At 45.4% G+C, this 26,935-nt stretch overlaps 1 protein-coding gene across 1 annotated transcript; it reads left to right on the top strand.

Annotated features, from left to right (window-relative positions):
• The first annotated feature begins 17,241 nt into the window (after nt 1-17,241).
• Nucleotides 17,242-18,801, top strand: LOC142558407 (major centromere autoantigen B-like). The gene has a single exon (XM_075670543.1). The coding sequence runs from the start codon at nt 17,242-17,244 to the stop codon at nt 18,799-18,801; it is 1,560 nt and encodes a 519-aa protein (XP_075526658.1).
• Nucleotides 18,802-26,935: the final 8,134 nt, after the last annotated feature.

Raw genomic sequence — 26,935 nt, 5'->3', positions numbered from 1 at the left:
ATCAGGAAAATCGCGATGGGTTGGTGGGGTGTAATGAGCTGGAGATGGGGAACGCGATCAAGGCGCCACTGAATCTTCCGGATGGAAGTTTGTAGAATTGCTGTCGCAGGTACATGCAGCATCAAACAAAGGGTAATTGCCGTTAGGAAATCTTGGATACCCAGCTGTGTGGTAGTGGCACACAGAGTAAACATGTCCTGCTTCGCCGCAATGAAAGCATAGCAGCTGGCGGTCAGCGGTGCGCCACAAATCGGTCTTTCGAAGCGGGTAACCGGTAGGGGATTTGCCATAAGACCAAGGCACAGCGATCGGCTGTCGGTGATACAGCGTAGCTGGCAGCGGCGGTGACTATCGAACATAGGGCGTCAAGGGTGGCGGTGATGGCTGGATCGTAGTGGTTGATGGTGTCAGCAGCATCAAAGTGGTGGGAGGTTGGCGACAAACAGCTTCCGCATAGGTTAATCGTCGCGGCACCGCCTGCTAGTCGGCTGACGAAAAGGCCTGTTGAACTTCCTCCCAAACAATATCAGCGACAGAAGCCACCGCTGGTGCCATGGGAGAAATCCTGAGCTGCCGGATCTCCTCTTGCACAATCTCTCGGATGACTTCACGCAGAGACGTGCCGCAGCTGTCAGGTAGAATTGAAGCATTCACCGGTGAGTTCTTGTGGTCACACTGGCGGTACCGCTGCTGTAGCGCCCGTTCGATACCGGTAGTCTCCTTGGCAAATTCGGCCACTGTCGTCGGTGGATTCCTCACGAGTCCGGCAAACAGTTCTTCCTTCACTCCGCGCAAGAGATAGTGCAACTTATTTTCTTCGGTCATCTCAGGATCTGCTCTGCGGAAAAGGCGGGCCATATCTTCTGCAAACATGGCAACGCTCTCATTTGGTTTTTGAGTACGAGATTCGAGAAGGCGCTGCACGTTGTCTTTTCTGTCGCTACTAGTGAATGTGTCTAGCAGCTGGGTGCAGAAGGCGTCCCATGTGGTAAAACGCTTCTCCCGGTTCACAAACCACGTCTGCGCACTGTCTTAAAGAGCAAAATAGACATTAGCCAGCTTTTGCTGGAAGCCCCAGTCATTATAACTGGCGACACGCTCGAATTGGTCCCGCCAATCTTGGATGTCTTCAAAAGCGTCACCATGGAAAACTTTCTGGGATCTTGGGATTTTGCAGCACTACCTGCGATGTAATTGCAGTGGCCATGGCGAAAGTAGGTAGACACATTCCTGCAGGGCCCTGCAAAGGGTTGAACTTGGGCATCAGGCCTAGCAGGCAGTGACTGTAATGGTGAACAGGAGTTTCGACGAACGAAGGTGATTCCGCATTCTATGTATGGCTCCGTGAAGGGGTGCCAAGCATGAGGCAATCCTACTCAGCAACCTCCACCAATGTCACGGCCTAGTAGGATACGAGAGAGCCAGTGTAGAGGACATATAAAAGCACTTCATCAGAGCACTCAATGCGATGTCGTTGTCATCTCTGTTTTTCTACCCACGCGCAACTTCAGCATCGCTTTCATTGCCTGGCACATAACTGCGGCGACCATACAGGATGTGGCAACATGTTCAGGCTACTCGACAATCTGCGAAAAAACATGGAAGGTGTTCAAAATTAGCTTCGACTCACGCAGGGTACGACCATTTGCAATGTCATCCTTGGCCTCTATCCTCTATCTTGGCCTCTATTGACAATCACAAGTATACCTCATGATTCTGGGAATAACGAAGAAGACCCGTCATTCAACAGTGGCTCTACGTCAGTTCACACTGTCATTACTGAACGAGGCACATGAACAAAGAACACACATTTACACTGATGGATCTGTCTCAGTCACCTGCTCCCACGGAGTAAGACATTTAGGAGGTGAAACTCCCGTTAGCGCGGGCGAGCGCGGGCGACCAGATAAGGTCACAATTGTTGTATGCGCCGACGGGGCCATATACAGTGGCGGCGCCATGCGGCGTGTCGTAGAAGCCGCAGCGAAAAAAAAAATAAAAAATACAGCGCCCGGGCAGGCTGCTCTGGCGCGCTCTCAACGGTGCTAATTTCTTTCCAGGCCGCCAGCACGATAACGGCTCCGCGGGCTTGTGACTTTCTGGTCGCCGCAAACAGCGGAGTTTCCTCTCCTAAATGTTTCTTGCTCCGTGCCTGCTCCATGGGTGCTGTTATCATCCCGGCCTTACAAATTACAATTACTTTCAAAGTGTCCCATATAACGACTTCTAGAGCAACAGAATTTGCTGCTCTACGTGCTGCTGTTTAATTACATCGCACAAGTCAAACCTCGAAGGTGGGTCGTTTTTTGTAACTCCAAAACTGCCCTTCAGAGTCTGCAGTCAGCCTTACGATGCAAGACCCCTGACCAACCAGTGTTTGAGACCAGAGAGGTTCTCCATCAAGCCCTCATAAACAGACGTGACATCATCTTCCAATAGCTTCCGGGGCACTGTGGAATCGTCGGAAATGACCTTGCTGATGATGCCGCCCGGTGAGCCCATAAAGAAACCCTGACACTTCCTATACTCTTATCAAGGACAGATGCTGCGAGGAGTCTTCATTTACTTGCTCAAACCAAGACTGAAGCTTTGTGGAACACACCGATTTTCTCCAACTGCCGTCTCCACTGGTTGGATCGTACACTGAAGCTGCAGATTTCATCGAACTTCTCCCGCCAAGATGCAACTTTACTGTGCTGCCTCTTAAGGCAAGCCCAACTTCGACGGCACAGGCGCAGCATTATCAAAATTGAAGAAAATCTAGAGAAGATTAAAGGCAACAACGAAGTCATGAGTGCTGTACACTTTGAGGACAAACTGAAAATTCTCACGACTAAGCAGCAAATGCAAGTGCGGGCATGTTTTGAAGCCTCCAAGAGGAAAGCGACCAACGGAATGAAGTTTGACAAATGGTGGATTCTTGAATGTATTATCACGGACACGAAGAGTCTGCAGCTGTACCAGCATATTCATGCACACAAACTCACGGTAGTGCCAAGCCCATTGTGTCTGCAGACATATGTCACGAAGTACAAAGGTGGCTTTCCATTTTCGAAAATTTACTTGCTGCACTTGCGAGAAGGCCAAAGACATTGAACCTTGCCATCAAAGTGGTGGTATACTTGTTGATGAAATAAAACTTTCGGAAAGCTTGGCTGTCAACAAGAAGGGTCTAATTGATGGCTTTGTTGACCTCGGAGCCTACACCTCTCTAGAGCAAGAAGGTGTTGTGTGTGATCATGGCCTTGGCTTCCCTTTTCAGCCACTAACTGGCAAATGGCAACAGATTCTTGGAGTTTCTGGTTCCTGCAGCAATGCAAAAGCTGACGTGCTGTAAAAAATTATCCTGGATGCTGTGATTTGTGCAGAAAACTGTGGACTTTTCATGGACTTTGTCACATCTGATGGTGCCTCCTGGAACAGGAGTATGTGGCAAATCTTTAGCATCATTGGCAAATTGGTAAAGCTCGTGATTAAAATGAAACACCCAGTGGACTCAAGCCATTATCTCCATTTTGTTTCTGACTTTCCTCACCTTGCAAAATTTCTTCAAAATGCTGTCACATCTACAGGACTCGTAACACCAGAGAGGAGGATTGGTAGTGAGTATGTGAGTGAGGCATAACACTGTGGCAGCCAAAGCACTGTCACATTGAGAGCGATGCCTCACGTATCCATGGCAGTCTGTAGCCCAAATGGAGCTGAAAAGCAGCGCTTGAACCTAGCCTTCAGGTTTTTTAGTGATGAAGTCTTGTGAGGGGTTTATTTCCATAAAGAGGAATTAGAGTGGAAGTTTGGCTCTGGGAGCACGGTAGCCACTTCTCTGTTTGTTACAATGATGAGAGACCTGATTGCTGCAGTGACATAAAAGCAGTGCCGAGAGGGTCTGAGGTCTGGTAATGAGCAGGTGAAATGCATAATTAAGTTTAGAGAATTTCTAGATAGTTGGGAATCCTCAGGAGTGAAACTGTGGTTCTTGAGTACATCTACAGCTGAAAGTTTGCATGCAACTCTTGCAAGCACGCTGCCACTCCTTGAGTATGTGACAGCGGTTTTAGGCTTCATGTACCTTTTGACAGCATGATTAAGCCAAGACCCGATTGAAAACTTGTTCGGCATATTGAGACAGATGTCAGGATGTAATGACCATCCAACACTAACACAATTCCTAATCTACACTAACTGCCTCAGTTTTCAAAGCTTGGCACGTTCACCTTCATGTGGCAGTGCTTAAGAGGTTCCTCATGGCCATTTATGACACAGAGTAATGGTGGCGCAAAAACTAAACGAGAATAGTGGCTCTTTCAAACAAGACCAAGATGGCTGCGATCGGAAACTTAGAAGGGCAACTGCACATCACAGAAAAAGGCCGTCTTTGTGTGTTTGTCAGTAAAAATACAACTCGTTAAAGTGATATAAAACGTCATTATGACCAAAATATTGGTCCACGATGTGTGAAAATTTCTGAGATGATGCATAAGATACTGTAGAATCCAAAAGTAATGTTTTCAAAAAGGTGATTTTCCGCAATTTTTTGACCTCTAAGACTCGTGTCCCCCCTTAAACAGCCTTCTTGATCCCCACAACAGTTGTGACCTAGAGTTTGTGCAAAATAAGCTCGATGACATGTTAGATGTCGGACATCTCAATTAGATAAATTAGATTATAAGCACATGCGACGCCCTACCAGACCACGGTGATTTGGTTGGAGTTGATGTTCGCTTCCATGTCGCTGAGGGAAACTTTAATGTGTTGTGAATGTCACAAAGTCACATTACAGTATGCAAGGCTGTGACGCTGATTGCAAGGGGTTAACTGTTTATCAAGATAGAATAGGCAAGCGATAGAATGGAGCCTATTTACACAGACATCAGACTACGAGTCAAAAGTTGCAGCGATGTTACAATTTTGGTCTTCTTTTTCTTAGCCGAATCTTCACGAAATCCTCAGGGATTTGCAGTGTTTCAAAGAGAGTGTCCACGCTTTTAAACCATGTGGGCACTGTGGGATCCACCTCTGGCATTGGAGCAAGAACTGCCTTTAGTTCTTTCGCATACTCCCCCAGCTTGATACCCGAAAAAAGCCTTTGCCCGCACTTGAGCAAGTTAAATTTTTCCATCCCTACCACGAGTCTGAGCTTCTCAAGCACAAATACTTCTTTTGCAAGCAACTGCTCATGCTGTCCAATAGGTACATTTTACCCTTCCACACCAGTGCCTGCAGCAGAGCAGCAAATTCATAGCAAGGGTGGAGATACAGTCAAACTCAGCTAATCGAACTCGCAAAAAAACGCCTATCAGTTCGATATAGAGCACAATTCGATATAAGTCTGCGAAATAATTGGATGTCATAAAAGCACATACCATTTATAAAGTCACTTTATTGACGAAACTAGCTTAGTTTCGCATAAATTAGTCCTGCATTTTCTTCTGCTTGGGCAATTTCGCTGTCTGCGACGCACGCACTACCCCACGTTGTCTAAGGAGTCGGAGCAGCTGAGGCTGCAACCTTCCGCATTCGCGCAGAAGCACTGGACTAATGCGAGTGTACCAATCACTTCGGAGGATGTGGGCAAAGAACCGTAGTTGCTTTCCTCAGTGTGCCTACTTTCATTTGTGCTCGGTACGATGTCGGCGATGTAGTCTTCGTTTCTGGGCTCTACCGTGGTCATGACACCATCATCTGCACTCACAAACTCGTCCACTGTTGATTCGAATGTCCCGGAAATTTTGACAGCTCGCTCCAAACTTCGGCAACACCGGCAACGGCTTCATCGCATTCATCAGCATTTACAGTCATCGCCGAGCACGCAGAAACCGGAACGTATGAAGAACCCCTCGTACACGGCCGTGCATACGGGTCGGGCGCCATGGGCACCGGGTTGCGAGTCTGGCCACTTTAGCTCTGATCGTGCCGAGAGTGCTCCTCGGAATCTTGCACGCTGCGGGGACATCCAAATTCTCATCGCGTTCGACGCGATTCATGATTTGGAGCTTCACGACGAAAGGCAAATTTTGCCGCTTCATCATGGCAACACTGCGGGAGAAGGCCCACAAGGCGCAAGCACGATTAACCAGAAAAGCAGCCAGACAATTCGCACTTTCGCCATCTTGCATGAAGAGAGCACAAGAGCCTCTGATTGGCTGTCTGAGCAAGCGCTGAGGCGGGCCAGGATAATTTTTTGCTGGGGAGTGTCGATAGATAGTGATATAAAGAAAGGAAGGACGCTTGATTCTGCAACCCGTGAGGGAGCACGGCGAAGTGTCGTCAGGGGAGAGGGAATGGGAAGTTAAAGATGATAAAGAGGGAGGATGTGGCCTAATAGACTCCACTATGCGCGACAGGGGGAGTGTCGACGGCTCGCCCGAACAGCCCGAGGCAGCGCGGTCACGGTAGGGAGAGCGGTTGGATGGAGCCGCGCCTCCGGGTTTCGCCGCTACCGCGAGAGAAAGCCAACTTCTGGGGGCACTTTTCCGCTGCTTGACGTTTGATATATCGGGAGTCACTTCAATATTTGTTCGATGTAAGCGTAATTTTTGCTATATATACTCATTGTAACTATACCATGACCAGAAATTGTTCGATACATAGAATAATTTGATGTAAACGGGTTTGATATAGTCGGGTTCTACTGTAATAGTATCGGACAGTTTTTGGCCTTAGGTGGAGCCAGGTGATAAGGGAAACCAGCAAGCAGTGTCGGAGCTGTTAAAGTGGGTCGATTTAATAGTTGGGGGGAATTCTGTCAGGGCTTGTCTGGATTCAGGTGCAGAGATAACTGTGTTAAGGACAGAGACGGTACAAGAGGATTGTAAGGGCAAGATTTCAGGTAAAATGAAGTTAAAAGGCATACTTGGTCATGTTGTTGATGCTGACTTGCTTTACGTACCACTATCTCTAGCTGGAAAGGATGGATGCAGCCACCAACAGGTGTTGACTCTGTGTGCAGTCACCAAGGCGTTGTCACAAGGGATAGGTGCATTGTTAACACCAGAGGTGCATGAACGTCTGGAATGCGCAAAAAAGGAGCTGAATGAAGAAGCGCAGGATAGAGCCACTTTTAAGTGAGTGTTTATCACCACAGATAATGCGGCTGCAGATTGGCCAGCAGAGGGTCCAGAGCAGAGCTCGATGAGAAGGAGGAGGCAGAGGTGGATCCCACAGTGACTGCATGGTTTAAAAGTGTGGACACTCTCTTTGAAACACTGCAAATCCCCGAGATTCGGTGGAGATTTGGCTAAGAGAAGGATGACCAAAATTGTAACTTTTGACTCGTAGTCTGATGTCTGTGTAAGTAGTTTCCATTCTATCGCTAGCCTATTCTACCTTAATAAACAGTTAACCCCTTGCAATGAGCGTCACAGCCTTGCCTACTGTAATGTGACTTCGCGACATCCACAACACTTTCAAGTTTCCCTCACCGACATCGAGGTGAATATCAAATGTTGGGGCAAAAAGTGACTCTCGTGTGACCTATGTTTGTGAGTATGTAGCGTGAAAAATGCCAAAGAAAACGATGTGCGGTGACTGTGCCGAGTTGCTGCTGTGAGGTGGGCCTGCATCTAAAAGAGACTTGCTTGATACGTCACATAGATAGAGGAGGACTTCTGTACCAATTACAAACATTGAAGGAGCTGGTTTCAAAAATAGAAGGTGCTTTTAGGCACTGCTTCAGCTTTAACAAACTGAAAAGCAACAGTATCAGAGATCTAATCTCCTGCCTCTCTATCAACAAGCTCAACACGGTTGGCTGTAGACAGCACAATGTACAGATTACAAATGAAGTGCTCAGATTTTATGTGCTAACTAGGCTTCATTTTCTTGTAATGGGTGAGAATGCATCACGACAGGGTAAAAGAGACAAGATGAAGCACCTTAAAATGAGGCAAACAACATAAGTACCCTGCAGTTATTTTGTGAACTTTCATCTTGTGAAACTTTTAACAGTGGAGCCGTTTAAGCTTCAGTGCTGCCGTGGAGCATTACCAGAAAACTCAGCCCAGCTGTGCGCCGCCTCGTGTTGCCTAGCAATCACCTGTGAGAGCACCGAGCCATGTACCCTCCTCGCACCCCACGCGCGTAAGACGAGTTGTGACGTCACAGGCAAGTAAAAGCTCGGAACAGCCGGCGCGGCGACGCACCTCTCGCCTCCTCTACTTTGTGTGTACGTGCTGCTGCCATGGGAAGACCGAAGAAAGTCCAGATGCCTGAAGAAGAAGTGGCTTACCAGGAAGAGCGCCCTACTGCCAAGCGAGAAGCGATGCGTCGCTGCCGAGCTGATCTGGAACACTGCGCCGAAGCTGCGGCCGCGATGAGGCGATGGGAGTCGAGGATCCCAAGTTTCAGTCCAGAGAATGGGAGAGTAGGCTCTTGAACACTCGAACGTCGCCAAGAAAGTGATCCCGGTCTGCGACTGCTCGAAAACTTGCAGCATCAAGCCTGCAGAGACAACAAATCAGTCAAACCTAGCATAACCCCGTAAAACCTAGAAATGACTTAGCCAAGCCTACCAACAACTTAGCAAAACCTAGCATAACCTCGCAAAACCTACAAGCCTACAACCTACGCCACGTAAAAGCTAGGTTATCACAGTTCTGCTGTTGACTCCAGCCTTGAACTACTAATGGAAGCTGCGTAAGCTTTCTGTCTTATCTCAAATCAGCTGGAAGAGCTAATCACCTAAACTTTTTGTTGCTCAGGGACACTCGCCATTCCATACTATGCATTTCAATTCTCTCACCTGGTTCAAATGTACAGTTATGATGTTTTGCTACAGTTAATTGTCTAGCTGCATTGATTAGCATGTTTTGTATACTTGTACATAATTTTTTATTGCACATATTTGTACTTTGTAAAAAAATTAATCAACTTTCTTGAATAAATATTCGTTTTGAGCATGGCACTGCCCTGAGTTCTTGTGCGTGGATATGCTGCTCACTGTGTTTTTCAGACAGAATGCTAAGGCAGCCAGTCTAAAACTCAATTTTCTGATAACTTGCACACAGTCAGCTTTTAATAGCTAACGTGCATTCTTGCCCCCTTAAAATACTACCGTGAGGCCACAGCCCTGGTGCATAAAGTCAACAGACGGAGAGAAAAAGGGGCCGCGTGTAAATACCAGAATATGTGTTTTATACCCATCATATAATCTCGATGTCGAGATAGTATTAGATGCGCGCGAACATCTTAACTAGTGAAAGTGTATGTAGTAGCAGGTAAACTCTGTGGCTTACACACAATCATTCTCGAGAATTACTCTACAGTAATTCTCCATATCCGTCTTGAGATTCTCACAGCGGAGGCGACTGTGCGCGCCCCTTTCGCATGTCGGTGCCGACAGAAGCACCGCTGGCTTAAGTACTGCTTCCTCTCTGGCGCGCAGTTTCGCACACCTCCCCATCTAGCCACCATATTTTCATGAAGCTAGTGAAACTTCATGACAGTTTTTCTCTTTTTTCTCGTATAGGGACAAATGGAGCAAAGGTGCAGTCTCCTCCGTGGTACTGTAGCACCTAGGGAAGGGCAGATTCCGAAAAGCGAAAGACCCCAGATGCCTCTCATAAACTCCTACATGCGCACAACACTCGGGCAAATACGAAAAAAAAAAGGTCTTCAGCGAAGGTTTCTGTGGGTTTATAGTATTGTGCTTACTACGATCTGCAGCAGCATTCTCGATGAATCACTTTTGTGAGGTTCTGCGCAATTTGGCACCGAATGCGTTAGCGTATACAGCTGCCAGTGATTCTGATTCTGTACCGAGCTCGCTATCTGTGCACAGTTCCAAGAACGCAGTCAGCCGCATACTTTGATGAGTTCAATGCAGTCACGTAAAATCTCACAAAAGTGACCGCTAGAGAATATTGCTCTTGTGTGCATGGTATCTATGGCCAGTAAAGCAATATTGGTGACGACAATGCACCATTTTCATTATGAAATGTCATTTAAAATAAAGTATTCCCTTCTGTGAACGAAGTTCTGCATGTCTCATTTTTTTTTTCTCATCGTGAATGTAGCGATCTATATGTTTGATTTTTCTTTTACAAATTGGGGCAATGTTACGTTAACGTGCACTCCTTTCTTTTTATTTATTTTACGCCTGCAAAAACTGGGGCATCTTAGATTCAGGGGGGCATTAGGATAGGGTAAATATGGCAATTTGAACACATCACAAAGTCGACAAAGAGACTAAAGCAGCAACGATACAAAAAATAACGGTTTGGTGAGGAACAAACATTGCAAAGGCATGAGGGACACAGATCTATGGTGAAAATTTGAAGTGCCAGAACAGATACGGGAGACACAAAAGGAATTGAGAGGGTAATGCAATGAACGCTAATACGCCTTATGGAAAAAGAACAATTTTGAAAGTGTACCTTATGGAACTGTCCAAGCCCTGGCTCACTTGCCAGAGCCACTGCTTCCCTGCTTTACCTCAAGCTGCAACATTGCTGTGCCAATGGTGTTTGCAGCAGCAGAGACACCTGTTATCACAACCTGTAAACAAAAGAGCAAGGATTGCAACATTAAACTTAGCACAGATATATAGTTGAATTTTATTGCAAGCCACTGCAGACCTTCAGAAATACTTTGCAAAATGTAAACTAATTAGCAGAACTTGTTTTTGGACTATTTAATGTTTCCTAAAGGGCCTATCTGCTGCTATGAGCGAGGCAAATCGAGTGAACGAAAGTGCTCAACCTTTCTGGTGGTGGCAATCATACAAATACTGCAGTCGCATTCGTGGCGTTGGCGTCATGTCCCGGCTTCGGGTGGTGTGCGAAAAAGAATAAGAGTGATAATGTTTGCGCCATGCAGTGAACCCCATTTCCCACCGCCCGCACTCTTTCTCAAGTTACAGCCTCCTTGTACGTGAGCCCAATGCAATGACTTGCAGGCGAGCCAAAGCGACATAACGCTAGCAGCCCTGTGTGCAATGAATGCAGCAGCTCAGCACTGGAGGTGTCGAGATGCGGCAGTGCGGGAACACGAGGCTGAGGCAGAGTGAAAACGCTGACAAGACTGCGGAGGCGCACCGTGCCTGGCGTGAGAAAGCTGCAGTGCCCATTAAAAAGAAATATCTTTGTGGTGATTTAGCAGTAAATGTAACAGAAATTTGTTAGCGCTTACATTGCACTTCTTTGAGGTCTCAGGTTCACGATCTAAACTGCTTTTACCACGTTGCAAAGTGTTGTTTAGAAGCTCACTTGACACACGTCCTGCCTCTTTAAGGTGCAAAGTGCAACTGATGGTGGTCTAGGACAGACCACCATCAATTGCATTATGTATATAAACGAGAGGTAAGGGGGTTAACCAAGGGGCCCGATTTTTATTGTCATATCGTAAGAAGCCAACAGCCATTGATACCAAGGACAACATAGGGGAATTTACTCGTGCTTAATAAATAAATTAAAGAAATTATAAATTAATGGAAATGAAAGTGAAATGAAATTTTTTCTTCTACTTTCATTTCCATTAATCTATAATTTCCTTAATTCATTTTGCAAGTACAAGTAATTTCCCCTATGTTCTCCTTGGTGTCAATGTTTGTTGACTTCTTATAATATATATATATATATATATATATATATATATATATATATATATATATATATATATATATATATATATATATATATATATATAAACGCACATACACTTTTTTTGCGCTTTGACTCTCTAAAGGCTAAAACCCATGAGCGCGATTTTGTGCGCGACAGCGACAAGCAACGGCTTTGAGCGACGGAACGGGCCGTCGTGTGAACAGATCGCTCAGTCTTGTCGCGTGATCGCTTGGTCCTGCAAATCTAGAATTTGTCGCTCATCGCCCGGAAGTGCTATGAGCGACTAGCCAATAGCGCGAAGCCGGAACTTGATGTACATAACTCAAGTGCTTGCAATTGTCGCACTGGACACGCAAACGATTGAATCTTTATACATTCAAAGATAAGAACCTACTGGAAGACCCTCAGAAATATTTTATGCCACTTTGTACAGTAAAACACATCAACTTAAGTTAATGAAGCATGCGTCAATGCGTCACGCTAGTTTCGGCGCCTATATTGCTGCCCTCATACCGGAAACACTGGGGAGACGTCGCTCGAAGTTGTCGCTTGCATGGGGTACGACTTGCAGGCGACGAGTGAACGCGACAGCTATCTCCATCGCATCGCTTGTCGCTCTCGCGTGCAAGATCGCTTGCATGGGGTTTATACTTAATGCATCAAAAAATGCTTTGCTTTCATGTGATACTTTAATACCTTTTTTTTGGGACATTTCTTGCCTTAAAATTGAAGCATAGAAATGATCAAGGAAAATGAAAAGAAGAAAAAGCAACTTGCTGCTGATGGGAGCCGAATCTACACATTCTGCAAGATGGGTGCGATGCCTCACCAATTGCCAGAAGTACTTTTCACTCTGATTGGCAATACCTTGCTCATCCACCAATTGACCTGCAGAGGCAACTGCCCCCTCCTTCCTTTGTCTACATTCTTTGTTACATGTGTACTAGATATAGCACTGGGAGTGTTAGCCAGTGCCACCAATCACACCGAAAAAGAGGTATGCTGAGCAACCTTTCTAGTGCAATCCTGGGACACAGCACAGACTTGGGAGAAGGCAGCTGGCCAGTAAACACTCGTACACTAGCTAAATGCATCAATGCTGCCGGAGTCGTTGCTGTGTAATAAACGAGAAGGGAAACCAAGGGGCTTAATTTCTGTTAGTCACAATCATACGAAGCCGACAGACAATGAAACCAAGGAAAGCATAGGGAAAATTACTTGTTTTCATTGAAATGTGGAAATGAAAAGGTAAAGAGAAACGAAAGTAGATGAAAAAAGGTTGCCATGGGTGGGACTTTCTGCACTCTGACAAGTCCAGGTGCTCCTGTAAGATGTTATTTTAGGAAAGTAAGCAGCGCTTGAAAAGGACCTAGCTGGTGTAGCTTCATCGTTCTGTTGCACTGTGACAGGCGCAGCGACGCACAAAGTTAGTGGAAGACAAAGAACACATGACAAGTGAAGCGCAAGGATGCGCCGTTAGGAGCAGGCAACTTGGCCGACGCCCTCACACGCCACATGAAGACATAAAGATTGCGGGGGTCTAATTCCTCACTAAGCAATGAGCAAGCCAAATCTGGGTGAAAAAAGCAATAACAGAAAAATGTATTTACACACGTACAGTCCTCAGAGATACAAACGTGACAATCAGCCCACATGGCGGTCGGCATTTTGTGCCCCATCAGTGAATGTGGGGGGATCGCTGGGGGACTAAGCAGAGTCATAATGCATCACAAAGGCCCTCACTTTCATAGTATAGTACACCACATCATCTCGGTGTCTCCAGTGCCCACCAGTGGTGCAATTGCACTACCTGCCATGTGGACCACTTATCGCATTTTAAACACTATGCATTGTGCATAGTACTATAATTAACTGTAGGCTGCATACAACACTATGTACAAATACACAACTAAGTGTTAAAGGTTGTTCATTTTTCCTGCCTTTCTCCCTTATGTTTGGCCAAATACAAGATCATTGCACGTGGAAGCTACGCTGATTCAGTATCTGTTCCAAATTGCCAAAATCACTGTCAAACTGGGCTTGTCGGTGCATCATTATGGGAAAAAAAAAAAAAAAAACTGTGCGTACTGAATGGAGAACAAGGCAAGGACAACACCCCTATACTGATGTGCAGTGGAGTCATCTTTGCCTTGGAACTTTGGACTGTTTATAATGGTCTTTAGCTGAACAAATGCAGGTGATGCTGGAACAGATAAATTTGACATTTATCATTTTTGTTCAGCTATTTTATCTAAAGATGTGATCTTCTAAGAAATGCTGCGGAGGGGACGTATAAAATTTACAGTAATGCTTACTTGACTTCATCCGTTCCCTATCCTCAAGACCATTGTGGCTGTCGTGTTTGTCACACACTTGGTTGAAGGGACCCCTCCACATGCTGACGACAGGCTCTTCATCACCTTTTCCTATAGCAGCCACTTAGTACAGGTGGTTTGTGATGCCTCGGATACATGGCATGAGAACTTGATTTTTGCAGTTGGCAGCCAGGAGCTTTTTTTTGGGGAGGGAGGCACCTAGAACACATAATCGGAAGTGGCGATTGAGACAATAAATGATAATGACGATGAAGAAAGGAGACTATCATATGTGGATTTTAGACATTACTGTAGTGTATCACAATGTGAACTGCAACATTTCTGTGGGATATTCTGGAAGGGGAAGGCTTAGGCAATGACGGTATAGAGCTTTTGAGGAAGATTCACCTAGAAAATACCGTCTGCATTGAATGGGAAGGGATGAGGAGCAAGGAGAAAGTTGATATCATGAAGGGACTGAGGCAGGGGTACTGTTTATCTCCTTTGTTTGTGATGTACATGGTAAAGATGGAAAGGGTGCTAGAAGGAATCAGTATCAGGTTTAATCTCTGGCGAACATGATAGTTGAGCAGCAGCTCCCAGGCCGAAGCAGTATGCAACATCTAGATAATACTTCTGGACAGGAACGCGAGAATTTAGGACTGAAATTTAGCGTCAGAAAGCCAGGTCCTATGGTATTCAATAAAAACAGCGAGCAGACAGTGTAAATACAAGGCAAGGAAATACCTTGGTGTATGGACAAACGAGGAAAATGGATACATAGAACCACAGGGAAAAACAATTATGGCAAAGGGGAAGAGATATGCAGCCATAATGAAACACAGAGCACTATGGGTATACAATAGGTACAAGGTGCTCCAGGGTATGTGGAAAGGTGTAATGGTTCCAGGACTTACATATGGAAATGTGGATGCTTGCTTGAAGTCAGAGGCACAATCAGGACTTGATGGCAATCAAATGGCAGCTATGAGTGAGGTAAAAATGAAATCGGGAAAGAAACAATTTATGATAACTTTTAGGGAAGCTCTTCACTTTTCGCAGCGAGATCAGATTGCCTTAAAATGCATAGTTATAAAGTGACGTACACAAAGAAAGAAGAAGCATGTGTTTGCTGCGGTAAAGCTAGGGAAATTATGGAGCATGCTTTATTGGAACGTGAAGATATTTGCCCAGCTGTCAGTTTAGGCTCCGCTGGCCTCCTTGAAGCCCTTTGGTGCAGGCATATATAGTTTCCTGCAATAGTTACTAGACGGAACTTTGGCACTGCAATCGTTCAGCCACCATAGGAATGATGGATTTGTCTGATATTCGTACTTGTGGATTCAGACGTTCTTGTGGCTTGGTTTATTTTGCTTTATCTGCCTTTATTGTTGTAAATTTCTGAGCAATTTATATGTGCATGTTTGCAGAAGACTGCAAACATGCACAATCCCTACTAATTGCAATAGTTCAGCTTGTCGGGATGGCCAAGTCAAAACACGACAAACACCTCAAGGCACTGGCTTGCCCACAAGAAATTCATAAAGGCGTCTTATGCTGCTTTTCGATGTATGCGTCCATGCCGTAATGGTTTCAATATTGGGCTTCTGTGCTAGAGGTCCTGCATTCGAATCCTGTCAGTGGACAATTTTTAATAAAGATATTTAATCGTTTATTACACAGTACTTTGTTGAAAATAATGAGTTTACACAGTCGCAAATTTGTTTGAAGCCAGAGGGACGAAGTTTAGGTAAATCCGTGTACTACCTATCATTCCCTTGCTCCAGTAGACACCAGTGCCTGAGTTCCCTCTAGTAATTATTGTACGAAACTCTATGGGTTCAGGGATGGCAGGGATTACATGTTCGTAACAGATTAGTAAATGATGATTGGAGGCAGAAAAGTAGGGACACTGCAAATAAAGTTCGCAACAGTGGTTCAGAAAAACTTATGCTGGGCACTTCCTGACAGTGAAAAAATAAATAAATAATAGGATAGGCAAGACGTTTAGTAAAATAAGAAAGAGTGCTTGGTAGTGCAACCAACCAACCGTGTCACAATGTATACTGACAGAGACTCGTGGTGTTCAACGGTGCTATAATATGGAACACACTCCCACACAGTGTAAAGACTAGCCAGAACTTTGAACAATGTTTAAAAATCTTCTTTCATGAATGCTGACAGCGTCTTTCCATTTGTATCCCCTGTTGTCATAACATCGTTTTTTGTTTATCCTATATTTTCCCTGTAAAAATGCTTTAGTAACGTGTTTAAGTTGTCTCATACAACAAGTGCGCTGTTCTTCTTATGTCTATTTTGTTACTGGACCCCAAACTAGCAGCCAAGGCTATGGGTGCAAACAGTATTGTGTGTATGCAATGAATCAAATAAACAGAAAGAAAAAAAAAACCAACTAGCCTTTTCAATGGGGACGCTCAGAGCATATATCCATACATCCAGTTTTAATGTTGGCTTAAGTATGCTAAAGTAATGCTTGCGCCGGCATCGCAGCCGCAAGCTTTCCTGTAGTCGGAAGCAACTTTGAAATTTATTCTTCCGAAAAACAAGACATGTAACTGTGCCATTATACTGAACAATCCGAACCAAAAGATGGAATTTCTCTGCAAAATTTCAGTAAGAAAAGAGCAGCGGTAAGCGCAAAATCATTTTTGTACGTCTGTAAGATAAAAAATGCTCGTCCATGAATACAAAAGGCAACAACAAATATATGCTTTTGTTCTTTCGGCCCAGATTTGCTCGGTGCACTTTCATTGCACTAGTGTCTGGTAATCTATTTTTAGTTTTTGTTCTTCCCCAATGCGTCGAAACAGTGCCCTAAACACTACGATGTCTCTGACACCCGTGTCGCACAGCAACTAGTGTCGGGGAAAGATGAGTCAACAAGCGTTAAGACGAGAATGTGAGCGGTAGGCGATACACTGCGCTTGCGAATAGCTGAAGCGCGGAACGCACGCTGTTTGTACCAGAAATGTCAAACAAACCTCTTCAGTGTCTATCCTCGCGTGCAACAACTACACGTACATAACACGGATTCTAATAACACATCCCCTCTCTGTCACTGTATGCGTGCGCTGAAGCAATCGCAGGTTTTTAAAGAGAAATCATTACCCTGGAATTTTCCACGAGCGTAGAATGAGCAGCGAACCGCCGAAACTTGAATCCATGAACTGAACCGGCGAACGACTTGGCTGAAAACACACTGCAATCCAGTGACAAAAATAAAGGTAAAACCAATCCAAGGCAATCCATTAGAAGAAGCCAGCAAGGGGCTGTAGAAACGTTGTTGCGCGCGATTTGGGAAGTTCGCTATCGCAACTTGCATCGTTCGCCACGAAGGATCCACAATGTCGCGCAAGCGACGTTCCCTGACCCTCGACGAAAAGATCAAGATACTAAAGTTCGTCGATGAGAACCCGACAGCCAAGCGCAGAGTACTCGCCCGGGAACTCGACATCCCCATGTCGACGCTATGCACCCTCGTCGAAAGGCGGGAGAGCATCGAGGCCAATGTCCAGCGCTTCGATCCTTCGTGCCGCGCGACAAGGTCGGGACGACACAAGAAGCTCGACGACTTCATGTTCTCCTGGATGAGTGAGGTGTCCGACGCAGGAGCGAGACCGAGCCTCGAAGAAATGCGAGAGATGGCCGAAGCGGTGGCAAGCAGCATGGGCATCGACGGCTTCACGGCCAGTACTGGCTGGCTGTGCCGCTTCAAAAAGCGCCACGGCTTTGCGCGCTGCAAAAAGAGGCCGTCAGCCCAGCGTCGTGCCTCTTCCTCTAGGCAGAGGGGCGAACCAGACGACCTCGTCGCGTTTCTCCATGTCAGAGAGCAGTACCACCCGCGCAACGTCTACGTCGTCGGCTGGTCGCAACTCTACTACGCACTCCTGCCTTCAGACCTTGCGCAGCCGGAGACGGGCGGCGCGCTGCTGGGCCTCGACACGAACCACGCGACAGTTCCACGCCGTGAGAACCGAGTTGGCGTCATTCTGGGCGTAAACGAAGACTGCACAGACAAACTAGCACCGTGGGTCGTCGGCCGCCGCTTGAATCCCAGGAACCTGCGAGGCGTTTGCAACCCGCCCTGCAATTACCTTGCCAGTGCGGAGGATCTGTCGCGGTTCCCCATCGACGCGTTGGAGCAGTACCTAGTCAGCGTGGACAGCCGCATGCGGTCCGAGAAACGCATCGTCGCCGTCTTCCTGGCCCGGGACCTGGCCGAAGCGGCCGCCGTCAGGTGCGACTTCACGAACATTCGCTTGTACTCACTCGCCCGCGGAGACTTGGCCACCAGCGACCAGAATCCACTGCACGTGGGAATACTGAGGCGATTCAAGGAGCTTTACCGAACGTTCCTGCTCAAGAGGCTGACGATACTGGCCGATCAGCCAGAGGAAGCGAGGCCCACGCTCCTTGTCGCCATGTCGCTTGTCGCAACGTCCTGGGACTCACTCGAGCAAGATGTCGTTCGAGCTGCGTTCAAGGCTTGCGGGTTCCGAGGGTGCATTCTGTCACACTTGGCCACCGGCGAACCGGAAAGGGATGCGGACGCTGACAACGGGCCCCCAGATAACTATGTCCAAGCAGATGAAGAGCTTGTGTTCGATGAGGTAGAAGTCAAAAGCGAGCCATGCGATGCTGTGTATGTCCAGGCAGATGAAGAGCTTATGTACGGTGGTGTGGAAGTGAAAATCGAGCCTGCCGAAGCTGTGGACGAGACCTCTGCCTTGGATGAGCCACAGGTTGGCGACGAAGGCGAAACACAAAGGGTTGTCACAGAGCGCGATGCTCTGAAAGCACTCGACACTATCCGCCTCTTTCTCTGCCAAAATGAGTGTGGTGAACAGGCGTTGAAAGCATATCGTGCTCTTGAGTGCACATTCTACAACACCCTCTTCAAGTGAGTTGTGAGCAGCAAAAACCTGAAACATTGTTTTTGTCAAAACACATGTTGCAATTGAAGGACAGCATCATTCTAAGCCATGTGGGACTTTTAGGCTCTAATAGTTTAGAGCATATTGCTTCAATATGTAAGAAGATTCAAAATAATAAAATAAATATCTTAGGCCACAAAGCTTCTTAGAAAAAATATTCATTTCTTTGTGTGTGGCCATTAGCAGTAATCGCAGCAGCTGTGGTAGGTTGTAGGGCTGGATGTAGATATTGCAGCACATGCACTTGCCAAAGTGCATGACTAAAGAGAAAAATTTGCAGCATTAGCCATGTAAGTGCAAGGTGGTGGTGCTAAAAAAATTACTAGTAGGTAATATCTTTCTAGCGTTTCATTTGACAGAACAAAACTGCTATAGTCTTGGGGAAGTTGATACATCTTAATGACATCCTGAAGGGTGAAATGACATATAACGTATATGTCATCATCATCATCATCATCAGCCTAGTTACGCCCACTGCAGGGCAAAGGCCTCTCCCATACTTCTCCAACTACCCCGGTCATGGACTAATTGTGGCCATGGTGTCCCTGCAAACATCTTAATTTCATCCGCCCACCTAACTTTCTGCCGTCCCCTGCTACGCGTCCCTTCCCTTGGAATTCAGTTCGTAAACCTTAATGATCATCGGTTATCTTCCCTCCTCATTACGCGTCCTGCCCATGCCCATTTGTTTTTCTTGATTTTCAACTAAGATGTCATTAACTCGCGTTTGTTCCCTCACCCACTCTGCTCTTTCTTGTCCCTTAACGTTACACCCATCATTCTTCTTTCCATAGCTCGTTGCGTCGTCCTCAATTTAAGTAGAACCCTTTTCGTAAGCCTCCAGGTTTCTGCCCCGTATGTGAGGGCTGGTAAGACAAAGCTGTTATACACTTTTCCCTTGACGGATAATGGAAACCTGCTGTTCATGTCCTGAGAATGCCTGCCAAACGCACCCCAGCCCATTCTTATTCTTCTGATTATTGCAGTCTCATGATCCGGATCCGCGGTCACTACCTGTCCTAAGTAGATGCATTCCTTTATCACTTCCAGTGCCTCGCTACCTATCGTAAACTGCTGTTCTCTTCCGAGACGGTTAAATATTACTTTAGTTTTCTGAAGATTAATTTTTAGACCCACCCTTCTGCTTTGCCTCTTCAGGTTAGTGAGCATGCATTGCAATTGGTCCCCTGAGTTACTAAGCAAGGCAATATCATCAGCGAATCGCAAGTTGCTAAGGTATTCTCCATCAACTTTTATCCCCAATTCTTCCCACTCCAGGCCTCTGAATACCTCCTGTAAACATGCTGTGAATAGCATTGGAGATATCGTATCTCCCTGTCTGACGCCTTTCTTTATAGGGATTTTGTTACTTTCTTTGTGGAGGACTACGGTGGCTGTGGAGCCGCTATAGATATCTTCCAGTATTTTTACATATGGCTCATCTACACCCTGATTCCGTAATGCCTCCATGACTGCTGAGGTTTCGACTGAATCAAACGCTTTCTCGTAATCAATGAAAGCTATATATAAGGGTTGGTTATATTCTGCACATTTCTCTATCACTTGATTGACAGTGTGAATATGGTCTATTGTTGAGTAGCCTTTACGGAATCCTGCCTGGTCCTTTGGTTGACAGAAGTCTAAGGTGTTCCTGATTCTATTTGCGATTACCTTAGTAAATACTTTGTAGGCAACGGACAGTAAGCTGATCGGTCTATAATTTTTCAAGTCTTTGGCGTCCCCTTTCTTATGGATTAGGATTATGTTAGCGTTCTTCCAAGATTCCGGTACGCTCGAGGTTATGAGGCATTGCGTATACAGGGTGGCCAGTTTCTCTAGAACAATCTGACCACCATCCTGGTGGTCAGACGTATATGTACGTATGCTTTATTTCCACAAAACAAAACAGTATTGCAGGGGGAAGATGCTGCTCATGGCAGCTTGACCAGCCCCAAATGCCCCTATAGCTTACAAAAGAGAGACAAATGGAGCACTCAGTTTTTCTGTCTCCTTTCTTTGTGCGCTACACATCGCATGTGCACGTGTTTGCACCCTTCAGGCAGCTAGTAAGATAACTGCTTTGGTTCTGTCCAGATGGAATGGCAATGTTTTGGGTAGTGTTCTATCTGCGTGCAACCTTAATGCCATTGTTTTGTTGAGTTTAGACTCAAAGGAAGGGGCTCATCGAGTTCTGTGCAGAGAGAGTAGTATTACTGCGGGTGGCACATTGTTAAGGTGAAACCAATCTGGACAGCTGGCACTTGTTGCAGACAGAGTTGCAGGGCCACACGAGTGAGCGTTTCCATTGGCTGTGCAGTAGCAAGTAGTATTGATGGTTACAGGCATGAGCCGGGCACCTAGGGTTCTTGGCAACGACTAATCAGAGGCTGTAGACCATGGTGGGGGGAAATTCCTTCTGCAGGCTTTATTGGCGACAAGTGTGAAACTTAAAGCACGGCAAGCACCACAGTCTAAGACTTGCTAGCTGAAGGCGCGTACTTACACCTCCTTCATTGTCCTGCCTCTGACACGTGGCAATTTCCAACATCTGCCGCCCTGACCGTTTCGCTCGCACAGTTCTAGCAGAGGAAGTTGTACCAGTCTCATGACCTCAGTATTGTTTGCTAATCGCACTCTGCATCCTCTAACATGTCTATTATTACTTGTAACTTAGAAATCTTTCCCAGTTTCTAGAATGTTGCAGGCACCTTGTCATTGTGTACGATTACAATGCTATCACTTTTTAATTTATTACTGTTTGGTGTCTCCTTCCTGAAGAGTGCACTTCTGACAGCTAACAAGATTACTTGTTAGCTCAGTTGGCTTGTGTTGCAGGTCCCTGCTAAGGTGCAGTGTATCTGTGCGAGTCTCCTGGCATTCCTGGAACTTCATAATGAGGAAAGGCTGTGAGGAAGCTAAATTCCAAATAGTGAGAAGGGATAAGTACTTTAATTTTGGCAGAGTCGGCAGAAACATACGCTAATAGTTCTGAGTTTACAACTGTTTCCATCTCTCCTAGTAACCTGCGAAGTTCCTCAAAGTTAAAACATCCTTTTAAGGTGGCTCTTAACACTATGTATCAATCTTTCTCAAAAGCCTCCCCACAACGAAGCACGCTTACCAATGAATATTCATGTTATATGGCTGGTCGTGTGAGAGTTCCCGGGTTTTTTGTGTCTTATAGAAGCTGGTACATGGACTTGCGTTCGCAACCTGTACGAAAAGGAATGAACAGTCATGTCATTGCATAAACCTATGTGTAGTGCTCTCATGACAACGCATGGTAAAACAATATAGGCTTTCACGACAAAGTATCCTTTCACAAACGCAGCGCCAGCAAAGTCGGTGGTGGTGACTTGCACCATATTGGACCTGGACGCTATCTCTCTCTATTGGAGCTTAAGCCCCCTAACTTTGAACCATGCACAAACACCACACACACCACATTTACTAAGCATTTTCTTGCAACAACAGCGACGTCTAATAACCAGAACCCTTCTTGCAGCTCAGTGAGAGTAACTCTAAAGCTACCTTGAAGAAGGCCTTGATAACTTCTTACATTGTTTACTAGGGTTTGTGCAATGCTGATGTGGTGGTGGCAGTGTAGAGTTTTCCACGTTTTCTGAAGTCGTTGCATTGTTGAGCCAAGTTTTGATGCAAACAATGCCTTCTTTGTACAAGATAGGATGAAAGTCCCATATGCATAATGTTTTCTTAGGTGTTTTGCAATCAGACAGGGTGATGGATATCATTACGAAATAACTGACTAATTAAAAGGAAAAGGTCTGGACACCGACCAAAATGGTTTAAAATAGTTATTTACGTTTGAGCTCCTCCACGAGAGCCTTGTTCACAATGAAACAAGCGGCAGAGCTGGCGCCCCTTTCTTATGTGTGGCTCAAAACATGACTCAGGAATCTGGCATACATGGGCAACAGGTTGCCTTTGTTTCGATTAAGAGTGTGTGCTGTGGTTTGGATGACTAGGGACTCAAGATAAAGATGCGAAGAATGATTTCATTCCTTGCAAATCACGCGAGATTTCTCCCAGTTAATCGTATGTGATGTGGTTGTGCAGTGTTCAGCCAAGGCATTTGATGCAATCCGGGAGGGCACGTGCGCAGCCTGCACGTCATATGAGCGCAGAGTCAGTTATTGCACTGCGCGTGCAATAACTGACTGCGTCTTCTTGAGCCACACTGCTTCACTTTCTCATATCTTCTGAACGTAAAGAGGGCCTTCCCATCAAAGATCGGTGCTCTTTTGACATTCGTGAAGGAAGCTCTTCACCCAGGGCGTTGTACTAAGAACCGTTTGCTGGCAGCTGTACTTGTGTTTAGTATAGGCTCCAATACTCAACGCTCAGACATGAAAACCATCTCCACCAGGTTTCTTCAAAGGCAGTTTCCTACATGTGGTAAAGCATTCCATTTTTGAAGTGAAGGTTTCTTTTCCTATGTCCCCGGGGTTCTGCATGTTGTCGTTGGCTGTCTTGCTCACTGTCACTAAAGGTGTCGCTAAACAATTATGCATTCGACGGTGGGCTTTGAACGCAGGTCCCCAAGCGTGCCAGCCTGATGGTGTGCCGATCACACTACAGACGCATGCATAGACATGCTAACAGTTAAACACACTAATCAACTTTCCTCATGCTAGCTAGACTATTCTCGTGTGAGTTGCGTTTCATAGCAACATTTTAATTATAAAAGTGAGAGCATCAGTTCTGCTAGCACAGAATTCAGGTAGAACACATCAGAGAAAGAGGCCCATGAAGTTGAACTGTCATTAATTCGCAACCATATTTGCTGAATCCAAATTCTACAACTTCAGTGGGACAAAGCTGGCTGTGGCTGGGAGGCTGTGTTTAGTGGAGCTTTCTTTGAGGTGCCAATATGTTTAGGTGCTGTGGTCGGTGGTTGTGCTATATTCCGTTTCTGTAAGATCTGCCCCCGTGGCTTAGGATAGTTGCAAGTTGCGTTTGTCCACGGTGGGTCTCTGATCATGATATGTTGTTTCAACTTGCCTGCTTGCCAAAGCTTTGCAGCCGATTCACACAGTGTGTGGGAGTAACATTAGTTGTAAAGAAGAGCTTTCTTTGCCTTCTCTCCAGGTTTTGATGTGGGCACTGATGCTAGGTTGGCTGGTTTCTCTGCAGATATAAGTAGAACCTCGTACGTATGTTTTGTGGAAAAACACGATAAAAACGTATTAACAGGCTAACCATACAGCCTGAAATCCCTAAAAAAATTGACAGATTAATATGTGGTTGTCATGCCTTGTATTACAACCCTTGATATAGCATTTTCGTAATGCGAATTATTGCGGGAATCGTTACACCATGAGATGCTGATGCACGGCAAGCTGGTGGAGATGTGCATTGTCATTTTTCTATTGCACAGTATTTCAAGATTGTGATGGAAAATTGTGCTGGTAGACATCGGCAGAATACGATGCCGCCAGTGCGAAACATGACACTCACTTTGCGTCGCCTGCTGCAAGGAGCGGCGGCACTTTTGGGTTATCGCCTATTGAAAGCATGCTGTACGCTTTGCAATGGCACTCTGCCAATGTGCTGTGAAGGTGAACATGCTTATCGGAGCAGGGTTTGGCGTGAATGTGAGGACCCGTAAGGTGATTTGGAGGTTTGCTTGCACTGAAAGAGGAAAGTGAGTGCATGTCGGTGTTTCCACTTGACATGAGCAGGCGAGTACTGCAGAAATGTTGCAAGGGTAATGCAGGCACCTACTGCTCTTGATCGCATGTCTTGTGCCATTTCTTGTTCACGCGGAATCTAGCAGCTGTAGAAAATTGTGTGATCGCAGTTTGGAGATGTGCTGAATGTTGGTGCCAAAAGATTGTGTTTTCCAAGAACATATTGACTGTTTATAAAAGAAGCGTAGCTGTATTAGGTCATTCTTGTGTTCACAAACATTGGTGCCAGGCAATCCTATGCAAAAGCAGGATACAGAGAAGTGAGCAAAGTGTAGTTCAGCGCTATGTTCGCTCCTCTTTCCTCTCTGTTTTTGTTGCGCCGTCTATCAGGAGCATAGACTGCATTCTGTCAACAAAGCCAATCCTACACCCTCCAGATATATACTGGGTGTCCGAAAAGTAACTTTGCAGTGGAAATGATGGTCTTAAAATTTCGAGTTTTACTTATGGTAGTGGAGTGGTCACTACACAAGTTGCTGAAAATGTCCGCCACCATCTTGGAAGACACGTCGGCACGTGACGCTGTCTATCGGTAAGCACTCGGTGGAGGGTTGCTGGAGTTGTCGGGGCAGTGCGCTGGGCAGTGGCTGTTTGTAGCTCCTGCATTGTGTGAGGATTGTTCTCATACGCCCACCCATTGGGTGCACCGCACAGGCATTATCAGACGAACTACAGGTCATATAGTTTGTGAAACTGGGATGTCATTCACAATTATCATATTTTTGTTTATTTCTCACAGAACAGTATGCATGAAGTTTGTATGTGCACCGAGTGCTAGTACCAGCAAATAGGCATACTATCCCTTCTGTATTCTGACCGACAATGTAGTGCGAGGAAGTAGAGGTGTGTGACTCTTTGAAATGTTTGAATAATCAATTGAATAGTGTCCTATTCGATTCAGTCTTCGGATCGAATAGGCACTATTAGCAAATACGAGTACTATATTTTTTCATATAGCTGCAGAATATTCCAAGACACCAACATTGTGTGAACATAAAATTGAAGCAAATGTACAATACATTTCATCTCTGTGGGCATAGTATTTACATAAAACATGAGAACATGCGTATAGTGGAACAGGCTACATCTCTCAAGCAGCGAGACTTTGCTGGCTATACAGCAATTATTCTAACTCTCTGTAGAATACTGTGTATGAAACAAACTGCTTATGTGCTGCTAATCTGTCATTTATGCTTTCAATAAAGAATGCTTCATCATGTTCAATGTAATACAGAAACTTGCTAACGTTGTGAATATAGGATGTAAATGTTGTTTTATAGTCGTAGCAACAACAGCTCTTCATTATTTGAAACCTATTCAAAAAGTATCTGATTTGCATATAGTAAGATTCGATTTGGTCTAAAAAAATACTATCCACACACCCTTGCGAGTAAGTGTACCTCTGTTCTGCATAGTGAAAAAAATAAATTTCTGCGTAGACCTTGTCATATACTAAGTATTTATAAAGCAGACTGACCCCTTAATGAAATATCACATTGTATTCAGTGAATCGATTGATTGATTTTATATTTCTTGGATTTAGCCATTCGGAATGTACCTCAAGGTGTGTAGCCCATTCGTGGCCAATCGTTTTACAATGTGTATGTGCCACTCTGGGACCAGAGGTGCAGAATCCTTAAATGTAGGCTGATATCATTTGTATTTCTCTGTGCATACAGCTGTAATCACAGTAATGTTTTATGTTGGCTTTTGTTCTTCCTTCTCCATTCTTTATTGGAGCGTGGTCTCACATGATGATCGGTAGCAATGATCAAATGCAGGCAGAAAATGATGTAGACCAGAAGGACAACGAATGTTTATAGCTAAACATTTCCACGTAAACACATGATGGGTAAAGCAAAGGAACTTGAGCAATGGAACATGCAGTGTCGCACTCTTTGACTGTCTCGATGACTGTTACACCCCAGACTACTGTACGATTCCTTGCTGACTGATCAGGAAATCTGATTACAGCCCAGACTACATTTAATGTAAATTGTAAGGAGCCTCACTGATTTAGAACGATTGTGATTTGAGCCCGGTCTGAGGGAAAGAATATCGTCTGGATTAATATAGGTCAGACAGACAGAGAGAAAGGGCGGTAGTGCCCTTGGCTTGTCCCTTAGATGCAATTGCCACTGAGAGTCAAAAGTTACGTATGCCACAACCTATAGGGATGGGCATACTCTGAAAAGTAAAGCTATTGGAACACAAACCTATTTTCTTTCTTTCTACAATTACATTTCCCATTTCCACATAGTTAGACATGCAAAATTTATTGCCAGGCCATTTCAAACCTTTGCAGCGTCCCTAGCCAGCAAGAGTTTGGGAGAAGGCTCTGCGACTCCGCGTACGCCAGTCTCGCTCGAGGTATGCTCGTGGGGACAAATGAC

Source organism: Dermacentor variabilis, chromosome 9 (genome assembly GCF_050947875.1).
Source record: "Dermacentor variabilis isolate Ectoservices chromosome 9, ASM5094787v1, whole genome shotgun sequence".
NCBI lineage: Eukaryota > Metazoa > Arthropoda > Arachnida > Ixodida > Ixodidae > Dermacentor > Dermacentor variabilis.
This window is presented reverse-complemented; position numbering and strand designations above follow the sequence as displayed.